The sequence below is a fragment of the Myotis daubentonii genome, chromosome X (assembly GCF_963259705.1).
Source record: "Myotis daubentonii chromosome X, mMyoDau2.1, whole genome shotgun sequence".
NCBI classification, from domain to species: domain Eukaryota; kingdom Metazoa; phylum Chordata; class Mammalia; order Chiroptera; family Vespertilionidae; genus Myotis; species Myotis daubentonii.
Genome location: NC_081861.1, coordinates 137,137,057 through 137,150,327, shown reverse-complemented (window position 1 = coordinate 137,150,327; position 13,271 = coordinate 137,137,057). Strand labels below are relative to the sequence as shown.

The window sequence follows — 13,271 nt, the reverse complement described above, 5'->3', positions numbered from 1 at the left end:
GAGCCTCCAGCTGAAACCCAGGGCCCAGGAACAGGCCTGGGTGGGGGGCGGGGAGCGGCGAATGTCTATTTCTAACCAGCCCCCAAGGGCTGTCGCTGGTCGCAGGACCCCACTTTGCAAAACACTGAAGCCCATTTATGTACTTGAATTTCCAGCGCTCGGTGTAAATACTACTGTGATCACTCGTGTCGTCTCAAGTGGATCGCAGTTTCTCTTTCCCTTTAAAATAATAATCCAATGTCAGTTATCCTCGGAATTTCCAGCGCCGGTGGGAATTCTGCCCTGAATGCCCGCTCGCACCTCGCGGAGCCCCCGAGGTTTCCCTGTGAAGATCTGGGCGCTGAAATTGGCTCCGAATGTTCTGCAAGAAAACAAAATCGCACTCTCTCTCTCTCTCCCCCTCTCGCTCTACATATTTTAAACAAACACAGATGCTGATACGTTAGTGCTGGCAAGGGGGCCTGGTGCGCGGGCCTTTCATCTCCGGCTCGCGGCCAGGGCAGGCCCCTCTGAAGCCAGCGCGGGTTTTGATTATTCTGTCGCCATGCGCTTTCCTTGCTCGGGGCCGAGAGAGCCCAGCTCATCCCCTGCGCCAGCAGCAGCCGCAGGATTCCTCAGGGCCCGGGGTCCAAGGTCTTTGGGAAAGCAGACCGGGAACCAGAGAAGTCTTTGTCCCCTGAATGCCAGCGTCTAGGAAGCCTCCAGGGGCCAAGAGTGACTCGGGGTGGGCTTTTCCGTCCACGGGACCGAGGAAGGACAAGCAAGCCGGGGAGATGGTGTCAGCGGCCCCAAGTCCTGCTGGGTGGCCTCCTCGGAAGAGCTCAGTGCCTCCAGCAGATAGATCGGCCGTTTACCAGTCACCGGACTCACTTGAACTGCTACCCCAAGGGGCTGGAAGTGTAAGCTCTTGATGTAAATGAAATAGGACATTTCCTGGCTCTGCTGATCCCTGCCGGCTTTGATGTCGCCTCCTTCCGGGTGGCTGTGCGGTGTCCTGTGATAATGATTGTCGCGGGCCCGGGCCCCGCTGATGCCTGCACCCCAGGCACCCCAGGCAGCTGCTGCGTGTGTGTTTCCCCAGAACTATCGCACCCGGCGTGACTCTCAGACATCGTAGCCCCAGAGCTGGAAGGGGAGGTTGTCAGGACTGCTTTAGGCAGATGCCTGATCTTTGATGCTGTCTCCAGGGTGAAGATAAGGAAATACAAACCAGGCTTTACAGATGTGGGAGGGACGTGGGAGGCGCGCGCGTTTGTGTGTGTGTGTATGTGTGTGGTGTGTGGTGTGTGGTGTGTTATAGTAGAGTTCTCAGCACTTTGCAAACACTAACAAGTCATTTTTTTCCAAGCAGCATTGTTTTAATCATCGTCCTGAGCATGTTTTGGACAGAACTGGAGAAGCTCAAAAATGTTTAACAAGTAAAGCCAAGGAGCTCATCTTAAGGAACATGCTGAATTGTGTCCTCCCCGCACACCCCAAATTCTTGTGCTGAAGCCCCGACCCCAGATGGTCTTTAAAGGGGTGATTACAGTGCAATGAGGTCATAAGAGTGAGGCCCTCATCTGATAGGACTGGTGTCCTTAGAAAAAGAGGAAGAGACACCAGGGTTGCTGGGACAGAGAAAAGGGCCATGGGAGGTCACAGCAGAAAGGCAGGTGTCTGCAAGCCACGGAGAGAGGCTGCTGCAGAAACCAAACCTGCCAGCACCTTGACCTTGGCCCTCCAGTCTCCAGACCTGTGAGAAACTAGGTTTTGCTGTTAGGCCACCCGGTGTGTGGTGCTTTTCCATGGCAGCCTGAGCAGGCTCAGCCAGGACTCGGACTCAGCTTGGCAGCGTCAGTATAACAGCATCTTGCTTTCTGGGGCACCATCAGTTGGACTGCGTTTGGATCAATTTCAGAAATGTATTTAAAGTACCATATGAACATGTTGAAAGTCAAGTAGCTCTAAACAGCTAAAATGAAAAGCAACATTGTCCAGCCGGCGTGGCTCAGTGGTTGAGTGTTGACCTATGAACCAGGAGGTTAAGGTTCGATTCCTGGTTGGAGCATATGCCCGGGTTGCGGGCTCCATCCCCAGTGTGGGGCATGCAGGAGGCAGCTGATCCACGATTTTCTCTCATCATTGATGCTTCTATCTCTCTCTCCCTCTCCCTTCCTCTCTGAAACCAATAGAAATATATTAAAGAACAACAAAAAAAAAACCCACAACAATTCCTGGCTTTATCCTTCTTCACTAACCCCTCCTCTCAGGCAACCCCTCCCCCTCCAAGGGTTTGTTTTCTTTAATTAATAGGCTGTATTTCTTAGAGTGGTTTTAGGTTTACAGAAAAGTTGAACAGAGAGTATAGAGTTCCCATATTCCCTCTCTTGTTCCTTCAGTTTCCCTTCTTGTTAACATCTTCATCGGTGGGTTATATTTGTTGCCATTGATCTATCGGTCCAGCATTAGTAACTAAGGTTCATAGTTTGCATTAGGGTTCACTCTTGGTGTTGTGCATTCTGTGGGTTTTGACAAATGGAGAATGACATGTACACACCATTATGGTCTCACACAGAGTAGTTTTACTGTCCTGAACACTCCACCTTCCCACTTCCCCTGGCAACCGCTAATCTTTTACAGTCTTACTAGTTTTTCTTTTTGTTGTGTCTTTTTTTCTTTATTGATCAAGGTATTACATATGTGTCCTTCAGTCTCCCTAGTTTTGTCTTTCCCAGAATGTCGTAGAATTGGAGACACAGCCTTCTCAGATGGGCTTCTTTCTCTTAGTATGCCTTTAAGGTTCCTCCATGCCTTTACCTGACTTGATAGCTCATTTCTTTTTAGCCCGAACAATATTCTATTGGGGATGTTTGTTTAAAATACTTCCCTGCCTCTTTTTTGTTTGTTATTTGTGACACATATTTTTTTAAGAGTCCAGACCAGTAGTCTCACATTTTGAATATGTTTGATTGCTTCCGCATGGTTTGATTTGGTTTGAGTGGTTTTTGGCAACATTTCAAAGTAGATGATGTCATGATGTCAGCCTTTCCGACTTTGTTGGTGATAAGCTCCATCACTCGGATGGGATGCTGATGGCCGGAACCTCGCTTGGGAAGGGACATTTTTCTCTTTGTACGTCATCGGTGGCCGGATCCTTTGAGACCATGTGAATTTTCTGGTTTCCAGCAACCATTTACCCAGCCGTTTTGGAATTCATTGATGATAATTATTGGCTAACCTCATTATTACATTGGGGGTGCAAAGTACTGGTTTTCTAATTCTATTCCACTCTCTACACTGTTCTTCATTTTTTGGTTATCATGATAGTCATGACGCTGTTTTTCAGTGTTTTGTCACCCATGTGGTCATTATTATTTTTGCTTAGCATGCTTTCAAAGGCCCTGTTGGCTGTTTTCCTCTCTCCTGAAGATGCTCCCATGAGAGGGAGGGGAGGAGGTAGTACCTGCTGTCTCCCCTAGTGTGACAGAAGGAAAACTAACACAATAAATCAGTCACTTTTTTAAGCTCCAGTGTGATCAGGGACAAAAGTCAGAATTCTGGCTTGACAGTTTCACTAACCAGTGTGCATCTCACCAGATGTCACTGACTTGGACACTGCTCTGAATACTTGAATTCCCCTTGAATATTTACTTTCTATTAGTAACAGATGAGTTTGAGTTTGACTAATTTGGCTTTACTTAGATAAATGACAGTGTATTACAATTGTGCTTTCTGATTTTTGTGTGTACTCATCATTTTACACAGATGCAGAGAAGCCTGTCATTTAATAGCTGTCCAGTGTCCCGGTGTCCTGCCATAGTTCACTTCTCCATTCCCCTTTTCCTGGGTATGATGGAGCCACAGTGGGCAGCATTTTGCAAACAAATTTGGCTATGGAACTTCTTTTCTCCAAAGAAGTTGTGTACATCCCCTTCTTTCAAGCCCTTCACTGTACCTAGAGGGCGTGACTTGTTCCAGCAGGTGGCCACTTAAATATTTAATAGAATCAAGAGTGAGGCAAGGGCTGTCGTGAATGGTTGTCCAAGTGTGTACAGCCTATTCTAGGGGCACTCGTGCATTGCAGTATTTGTGAGCAGTGCTCCCTGGAGTTGTGCGATACATTGTCTAGGTGACCCAATACAAGCGATCCTGGGAGGTGGTATTGTTTCTGTAAGTTGAAAGCAATGGCATTTTGGAAGAGGAGGTAATTTACATATATGGTCAGAGATGAATGTCAAACTTTCCCCTTCTAGTAAGATAGATTTAAAATAGAATCAGTTGTTATACTTAAAATACCTTATACTTGGGCCCTGGTCAGTGTGCTAAGTGGTTAGAGTGTTGGCCTGAACACCAAAGGGTCTCGGGTTCAATTCTAGGTCAAGGGCACGTACCTGGGTTTCAGGTTTGATCCCGGCCCCATTCTGAGCACGTGTGGGAGGCAAACAGTTGATGTATTGATGTTTCGCTCTCTTTAGCTCTCGTGCCCCCCCCCCAACAAAAATCAATAAAAAAAATATCCTTGGGTAAGGATTAAAAAAAACAAAACCTTATGGTTAGAATTTCCATGGTGTGGGCAAGTTTTGACAATGGCTTTCATAAGCCCTTTATTTTATTGATTATAGTTTTAAAATTTAGGAGTGCATATCAGGCATCGTATGTAGCTTTACTGCTGTAATAAACAATTTGGAATCTCAGTGGCCGGATGTGTCAGGTTTATTTATCTCCCAAGTCATATCCAGTATCAGTCACAGCAGGTGTGGGGTCTGCAACACAGTCATTCCAGGACGTAGGTCTTTGAATCTGGTGGCTCCTTGTCAATCCCTTGTGACCTCAGAGTCCTTCACCGGCCCCTCTGCCTCTGCCTGGCAGTTGAGGAGAGAGAGTGTGTGAGGAAATGTGTGGGCGGCCCGGGAGGGGCACCTCTCATGTCTACCCATACTCACTGCATTGGCCAGGCTCACTCAGCTGGCCGCACTCACCCGCAAGGGATGCTGGGGAATGTCGTCTCTCGGTGTGCCCAGGTGATAAAGGCACTGGTGTTCCGGGAAAGGCATGAGTTGGTATTGTGAGGTTGACCTCTTTTCTCTATTTTGTTTCTTCTCCAGGAGACTTCTTGGCATCATCACAAAAAAGGATGTTCTGAGACATATGGCCCAGATGGCAAACCAGGACCCTGAATCTATCATGTTTAATTAGAAACAAGATGGCAGTCGTTTTGAGAAAAACACAACTGTGTCATTTTAAAAGAAGTAAACAAGTGATATGTTATTATCCTAATGAATGACTCAGAAGCTTTGTTTGAAAGGAAGGGAAGAAGGATGAAACGTTTGTTAAAAAAATACACCAATGAGTAGGCATTTATAGCTTTAACTCCTTATGAGTTTCAAATCATGTTTGTTAATGAATTTACTAACCGCTACGGGAGCATGTGGGTGGGTGTGAACGATGGAACACAAATGCCGAATCAAGAAATGTTTGCCCTTCTGTTCAAGGCTGGTGTTTCTGAAGCTTTGAGTCCAAAAGGCAGAGGGGTACTGAGGTGCCAGTGCCCTTATTCATTGGTTCCTGAGGTTTTGCTGCTATGTTAGTGAGTTGGACTAAATGTATTTGCACTTACTTTGTTGGAAAAGGAAAAGAATTTAAATGTGAACATAGTGAAAGCTGCAACTATGGGGTCACGCATGAACATCCCCTTTCTTGCTCCTGTTCTCAGTCTAATTTGCTTAGCCATCAGTTTCTAAACCAACATCAGGATCACGTGTTATGATGAGTCTGAAGAAATCATTTCTCTATGCAAGACCAGCACCTTGGGCCAGCCCGACGGACCATTGGAGCGTTTAGTGCTGCCCTGTATTCCCTTCCAGGCATTTGCTTCATTTATTTATTGCTGTTGCCTGTGCATTCTCACATATCGATCAGTCCAGCACTTTCCATGGGACACACCCTATATGCTGCCAGCTTGGCGTATGTGTGCGTCAGAGCAGGCTACCCAGTGCGACTACTTCTTTTTCTTCTCCGATCTTATTAAATACGCTGCAGAGGGGGTGAGGCATATGACTTCTCAGTGGGAACTCCTCCAAATGGATTGCAAGAGAAATACCAAATTGATTCTAAATCTGTTCCATTCCCTTCTCTGTAGGATGCAAACTGCCCAGCTTTAATGTCTAAGCATGCACTCTCATCCCAGCGATCAGAGCACCGCAGGGCAGCTACATCCTAGACAGCCAGTGTGAGCACTGGGCATCTTCGCAATGAGGCAGTGATTCCTTTAGGCAGGACTTCTGTCCTTCCTGCGAGCAGGAATGAAGCTGTGTTTTAGGTCCACTGTGATCAGCGTGAGTAAGAGTTACCCCGTTCGCTCTTTCTCTTTAGCCTTCGTTCTTCCCTTTTCACTGAGTCATCCTCATCCTTCCCAATCTCATCATTGGGTATTGATGTGCCAGGTGTGCATTTGGCTGCAAATCATAGGAATCCCAACGAACAGTGACGAGCTGAGTAGGAAACCTGGGGTTGGGCACTCAGGACTCTCATCATATCATCGAGGGTTGACACCAGTGATGGCGAACCTATGACACGCGTGCCAGAGGTGACACGCAAACTCATTTTTTCGGTTGATTTTTCTTTGTTCAATGGCATTTAAATATATAACATAAATATCAAAAATATAAGTCTTTGTTTTACTATGGTTGCAAAGATCAAAACATTTCTCTATGTCACACGGCACCAGAGTTAAGTTAGGGTTTTGCAAAATGCTGACACGCTGAGCTCAAAAGGTTCGCCATCACTGGGCTACACTCTTTGCTATGTTTTCTAACATCCTTTGTCCTTTGGTTTATTGCCTCATAGTCACAAGCTGGTTACTGAACTGCCAGGTGCCATGTCTGCTTTCTAAGCAGGAAGAGGCAAGTAACAGGTGCAGTGCTAATCTCAAGGCTACCAGAGATGCCCAGCTTTCCTCATTGGTTAGAATCCTGTCACGTGGCCCCCACAGCTGCATGGGAGTCTGGGAAAGACAGTGTTTAGCAAGGCGTGACTAATATTTCAATTCTCTTAATGAGGAAGGGGGGTTGGTTCTTGGGAGGGAAGTGGTGTCTGCTGTGTTGGATGCCATCATTGTGTCCCTGTCACTGTCCTCCCCGTCCTCTTTACCTTTGCTTGCCGAGCCTCTCTGAAGACTCTCTTCTAACCTTAGCGTTCCCGCTCCCTCTCGGATGTGACAGAGAATTCCCAATCAGAATCCGTCCTTTCTTAGCCCCAATAAAAATGTCCACCTCGGATAAAAACCTAGCTAACAGTGGGCTTCTATGAGAACTTCTAGTTGATGTGTTTAAAGTTTGTCAGATCATGCTGCGAAACGATGGAAAATTCGTTTCGGGAATTGCCCCTCCAAGATCATATCAGCCACTTCAGTGTGGAGACACTCGGTCTGCCGCAGAGAATTCAGTGTCCCTTCTTATAATAGAATGAACTTTGTTATCTCATTCGCAGCACGGAAGTATTGAGCAACAGAGCCAAAGATGAGTGTTGTTATTGGGTTTCCATGGAACAAATGCAAATGAAGCCGGATTTTCCTGGACTTGAAATTCTAGGATTGCCTCACATAGTTCCCCTCTTACTCCCACGTGACCTCTCCACAGAGCATTAGTCATAGCCGGGGTGTAGATAGTCCCGGATGCCCTTTCAGCTGAAATAAGGAGCTGCAAAAGGGGCCACGAAACAGTGGACAGGGAGCCAAGGGTCAGTGACACCGAAGAATGGCCTCCTCTTCCATCCGAGGCCATGGGATGAGGGGCTAGTTGACTCTGGGCCAAGGTCACCAAGGGGAGTTGTGTCTTTCTCCCCAGTGCTTAGCACAGGGATGTCTATGGATTCACGGGGAACAGTTGGGACTGGTTCTTGACCTCAATAGCCTAACCTTGTTTCCCTTCATAAGTTGAACCGCCAATGAGTTGTGGAGTGCAGGCTGGCCTCAACTAAAGGCCAGGGTCAGGCAGGCAGATGCAGGTCAAGGACGGCGTGTTTGCCATCGGCACCACCAGAGCCAGCTGCCTTCCTCCCGGAGCCTGAATTCCGCCCACCGGTCACTCCTTGTTAACAAAGCACGTGTGTGCGGATTGGGAAGGTATTGCCTGTAACCAAATGCAGAACTCTGGCACTTTCCCAGGTGATCTGATGAGCAAGATGCGCAGACTGGGCTGTGGAGATAGAATCGGCCCTTTTCAGAGGAATGCTTTTGTTTCCTTTTTCCAGAACCAAAGGCTTTAGACCAGCGGTTCTCAACCTGTGGGTCGCCACCCCTTTGGCGGCCGAACGACCCTTTCACAGGGGTCGCCTAAGACCATCCTGCAGATCAGATATTTACATGACGATTCCTAACAGTAGCAACATTACAGTTATGAAGTAGCAACGAAAATCATTTTATGGTTGGGTCACAACATGAGGAACTATTTAAAGGGCCAGAAGGTTGAGAACCACTGCTTTAGACATTTGTACAACTTACTGGATTCTTTCAGAATCAGTTTTTTATGTAAATAAACCTGAACACCCAGTGCAAAAGGTGTTCTCTAACCAGGCATGTCGGCCTCTCTGTTGCTCTCCCTGTTCCTAAGGACTGTGCCGCAGAGTCAGACACCAAATAAAGTCCCCGAAGTGGCACGGGGAGTCCTTGTTTATTCAGCGCGTCCCCTGGGAATGCAGGTGTGTGCATGGCCCGTGGAGAAAGGGGACACGCCTGAAACAGAGCAGCGTTCGGTGTTTGCTGTTCCTTTGAAGGAGGGAGCCCTAGCCGGTGTGGCTCAGTGGATAGAGCGTCAACCTGCGGACTGAAGGGTCCTGGGTTCGATTGTGATCGAGGGCACATGCCCGGGTTGCAGGGTTGATTCCCAGCGGGGGGCATGCAGGAGGCAGCCGATCAACAATTCTCTCTCATCATTGACGTTTCTATCTCTCTCCCTCTCCCTTCCTCTCTGAAATCAATAAAAATATATTAACAAAATAGAAGCAGGCAACCTGAAATTTCTTCATCCGATCCTTCCCAAAAACCTTATAGCAGCGATTCTCAACCTGTGGGTCGCAACCCCCTTGGGGGTCAAACGACCCCTTCACAGGGGTCGCCTAAGACCCTCGGAAAACACATAGAATTACATATTGTTTTTATGATTAATCACTATGCTTTCATTATGTTCAATGTGTAACCATGAAAATACATCCTGCATATCAGATATTGACATTACGATTCATAACAGTAGCAACATTACAGTGATGAAGTAGCAACGAAAATAATTTTATGGTTGGGGGTCACCACAACATGAGGAACTGTATGAAAGGGTCGCGGCCTTAGGAAGGTTGAGAACCACTGCCTTACAGAGAAGACAGGTCACTGGCTACATGTTTGGCCCTGATGAGTCACAGACACTGAAAAGCTTTGAGCAGTTTCTTCCACGCAGGTGAGCTGTTACTTTAAATGATCCGCACGTGCAAATGCTGCTCCGTGTTTGTTAGCAGGGGCTGGGCTGGAAGAGGAGAACCGAGATGCAGAACGGAATCACTCATGGTCACAGGACATGCCTTCCCTTCCTTGGAATTCCGCTGGGCACTGCTTTATCGGCCTCACTTCCAGCCGTCGGTGGTGCACGGGGGGCAGCCTGCGCCCCTCCCTCGGGGAGCATGAGGCGGTCATGGCGATGTCTGCGCGGCCCTGGGTGTGCTGGGAATGAGCCTCCGTGCGTCTTTTACGAGGTCTATTCCCATTTGGTGTTGGAATGACCACGAAGCATTTCTTTTTATTGTAACACTGTGTAAACGTTGGCACCTTATTAACAATTAAGTTTTTGAACTCTATTTAAAAAAATATAACAGAGTCCCCAAGAAGCATGTAAATGAAGGAGATACTGATGGCACAGCGTTCCTGCCCAAGGGAACCTCTGGTGACCCCGGAAAGCCGATCCGGTGGCGGCTGAAGTATCTGGCCAAGCTAAAGACCTGGTGTTCACACTGTCATGCACGGTTGTGACACTAGCTCGGTCAGCTTTAAAATCGCGTGTTCTTAGCCTGGGGGTGATGGCCAAGTACAAATTCAGACGGGCTATACATTTCCAAGGATGGGGTGGGACCACTGTCCCAGGCCACCTGGGGGAGCCTGGGGAGCACAGCTTGGATGGCCTAACATTCATTCTTTCAACGGAAAAAAATGTATTTATTACTTTGGGAACCATAGGATTTGAATTATGTCCTTTCCCACCAGTTTTATTTTTTAATTTAAAATTGTTGACTTCACAGAAAATTTGAAAAAAGAAAACAGCATAAAGAATGCCCACGTACATTTGACCTAGGGGAGGCAGAGAGGAGTCCCCTCCAATGAAGGGAGAGAGCCAGCCCTAGGCACAGCTTGGGGGAGACATCCTCAGCAGAGGGACAGCAAGTGCAAAGGTCCTGAGGTGGGAACAGGCCCAGCCTGCTGGGGGGCTGCCGAGGGTGAGAGGCTGCAGGATGTGTGGTCCTTGGGAAGGAGGGGGGTTGGGGAAGAAATTGGTTTTGTTTTTCCTTGCGGGGAAGGGTAGACACAAGTAGATGCTTCCAGGTCCAGTAGGGCGAGGTAAGGACTCAGAGGAATGACTGATTTGATCTGCGTTGTACACGAACCATCCGGCCATCATATGACAAGACTAGAAGCTAGGAGGCTGTTGCCAATAGGTGAGTTATGATGGAGGCTTGTCCCAGAGTTCCGGAATTCCAGATATATTTCCAAGATGGAGCCAACAGATTGGTTGGTGGAATGGCTATAAAATGGCCCAACTAAGTTGCCATTTACTGGGATGGGCTAGACTAGGTGAGCAGCTGCGTTTTGGAAGAGCTACATTGGAGAGAGCCACTGGACACTCAAGTCCAGAGTTCAGGGGAGTCATTGGGGTTGGAGACGTACATCAAGCCATTGCATGTCAGTGGCATGAAAGCCACGCCTGCAGACTTCTGTGGGATACAAGCGCAAGCAGAACCAACACTTAACAGAATCTCAATTTTGCATTGTCAGGGAGTTACACTGACCAAGACAACTGCACTTGAATCCCAGCTCCTTTGCCTCTTGGGTGTGTCGGTCAAAGGGATTGGAGCTCCTTGAGCCTGTGTTTCCCCATCTCTGTATGAGCTACTGCTTTCGACCAGCGGCACGGCTATGAGGCTTAAGTGATGTAATCACTGTAAAGCACTTGGCTTGGAATAGACCACACACATGGTAGATATTATCTTCTCATGGTGTGAAGCCCTCCCAGTAGCTTTCATCAGAAATTAATGAATTTTATGTTCTTTTAAAAATATATATATATATATTTTATTAATTTCAGAGAGGAAGGGAGAGGGAGAGAGAGAAACATCAATGATGAGAATCATTGATCAGTTGCCTCCTGCATGCCCCCTACTGGGGATTGAGCCCGCAACCCAGGCATGTGCCCTTGACCAGAATCGAACCTGGGACCCTTCAGTATGTAGTCCAATGCTCTATCCACTGACCCAAACCAGCTAAGGTGAATTTTATGTTCTTAAAGGACACATTAAACTTTAGTGTAATTGTAAGACCCCCTAAGACTAGACACAGACTGGACTAACCAATTGCTTTAGTTTCCAATTCTTTCTGAGGCATTTTTTCCAAAAATCAAAATGAAATAAGCAAACTCACATCTCTTAAGGGATGTGAAAAAAACAACAAACAATACTTCTCTCTGACTCCAAATTAATGGGAAATTATTAGAAAAGAAACCACTTGATAGGAAATTCCATTTCTCTGTAGCTTTGTACTAGCTTGGAGAACAGAAAAGCACAAATAGGTGAAAATACTGAACTCTTGATTAGCTTAAAATTTGGAGCAACAGTTCATGAAACACAAGACTGTGTGTAACTTGCTTATTTTCAGCAACCCCATACCCACTACACTTCCAGACAGAAAAATCTCACCGGCATCATGTTGGGTTAGAAATGTCTCATTAGTAACACTCGTGAGCCTTTTGGGGGCCTTGGATATTTCCCTTCAACACGATGTAAAAACCAAAAGGGGAGCCCGGCTGGTGTAGGCCACTGGTTGAGCATTGACCTATGAACCAGGAGGTCACCGTTTGATGCCTGGGTTATGGGCTCGATTCCCAGTAGGGGGTGTGCAGGAGGCAGCCGATGAATGATTCTCAACATTGTTGTTTCTCTCTTCCTCTCCCTTTATCTCTGAAATCAATACAAATATATTTTTTAAAAAAAAACCACCAGAAGGGAGAAGAAACAAACAGGATTTGTCCGAAAGGTGACGGCTCATCAGGCGTACTTCTGGGCGCTGAGCTAGAGCAACCGCATGGCCGTGCAAAGAAACGTGTGGTTGGGCAGCTTTTTCGTGGGCGTCCGGGAGTTGAGACGGGACCAGATGACAGTCCGCCCAGCACAGGGGCTTGGCGGGCCTGTTGTCCCAGCTCCCGGTTCACTGCTCGTCAGCTGGCTAGAAGGGAGCTGCCATCTGCGAAGGCAGACAGGGAGCAGCCATTTGTGGCAGTTTCTTCACAATTGCACTTCGTCAAAGAAACAGTGTTTCTCCTTCCGAATGAGCAAGAGCCACAAGCACCTTGGGGGGATTTCCAACCCCCAAACCCAGGGAGCAATTGCCCTGTGCTGCCGGCGCTGGCAGTGGAGCCCATACGTCCGAGAGGAAACAGCCGCCCGCCAGCCACACAGATTGGGTACGAGAATAAAGCACATCCCTGTGTCCTGGGCGCGGGTGGCGTCCAGAGGGTGCTGCGGGTGAGAGAGCGCCCCCTGCCGTCCGCGGGCCCCGTGTCAGTTTCACGTCAGTTTCACGCTCTCACCCACACTCAGCGCTGCCACCTGTTCCCGCCCCACTAACCAGCGGAGGTGGGCGCCAGCCTCCTTCCCAGGAGCACGTTCCCTTTGTAAGCATTTCTCCAACTTCCGCCCGTCCCAGGAAGGCCAGAGCCGCCCAGGAAGGGCTGTGGTGGTTCCCATGATCACCAAGGAGCTTTCTCCAGCGCGTTGCCCAGCGGCCAGCCGCTCCATGGGCGGGGAGGGCCAGCGGGTCTGCACGTGGTGGGGGTGCACCCCCGGAGTGCTTCCGGGAGGCCGTGTTTCTGCAGGACGCTGCCAGGTGCCCAAGGAAAAGAGAGGATTGTGCGGCTACCTGGACTGGTAAGTTCCAGCGCACGGCCGTGGGGCCAGGAGTGGGAGGGCCTGGGAGTTGTGGTGAGTGTTCAGAAGCTGCTGAAAAATCCGTGGCGTTAGGCAAAGACCGAGTGCGCAGGCCA

The 13,271-nt window shown here is 48.2% G+C and overlaps 1 protein-coding gene and 1 long non-coding RNA gene across 4 annotated transcripts in view; both read left to right on the top strand.

Moving 5' to 3' along the window:
* Positions 1–5,668, top strand: part of CLCN4 (chloride voltage-gated channel 4) — a 53,282-nt gene extending 47,614 nt beyond the window's left edge. For all 3 annotated transcript variants that reach the window (XM_059679303.1, XM_059679305.1, XM_059679304.1), the window contains exon 12: positions 5,088–5,668. In XM_059679303.1, the coding sequence (XP_059535286.1) occupies positions 5,088–5,178 (91 nt within the window). In that variant the 3' untranslated portion in view covers positions 5,179–5,668. The remainder of the gene's footprint in view (positions 1–5,087) is intronic.
* LOC132224201 (uncharacterized) overlaps positions 1–8,982 on the top strand; it is a 232,173-nt gene extending 223,191 nt beyond the window's left edge. The window contains exon 2 of the long non-coding RNA XR_009450621.1: positions 8,446–8,982. This is a non-coding gene — a long non-coding RNA (uncharacterized LOC132224201). The remainder of the gene's footprint in view (positions 1–8,445) is intronic.
* The last annotated feature ends 4,289 nt before the right edge of the window (positions 8,983–13,271 follow it).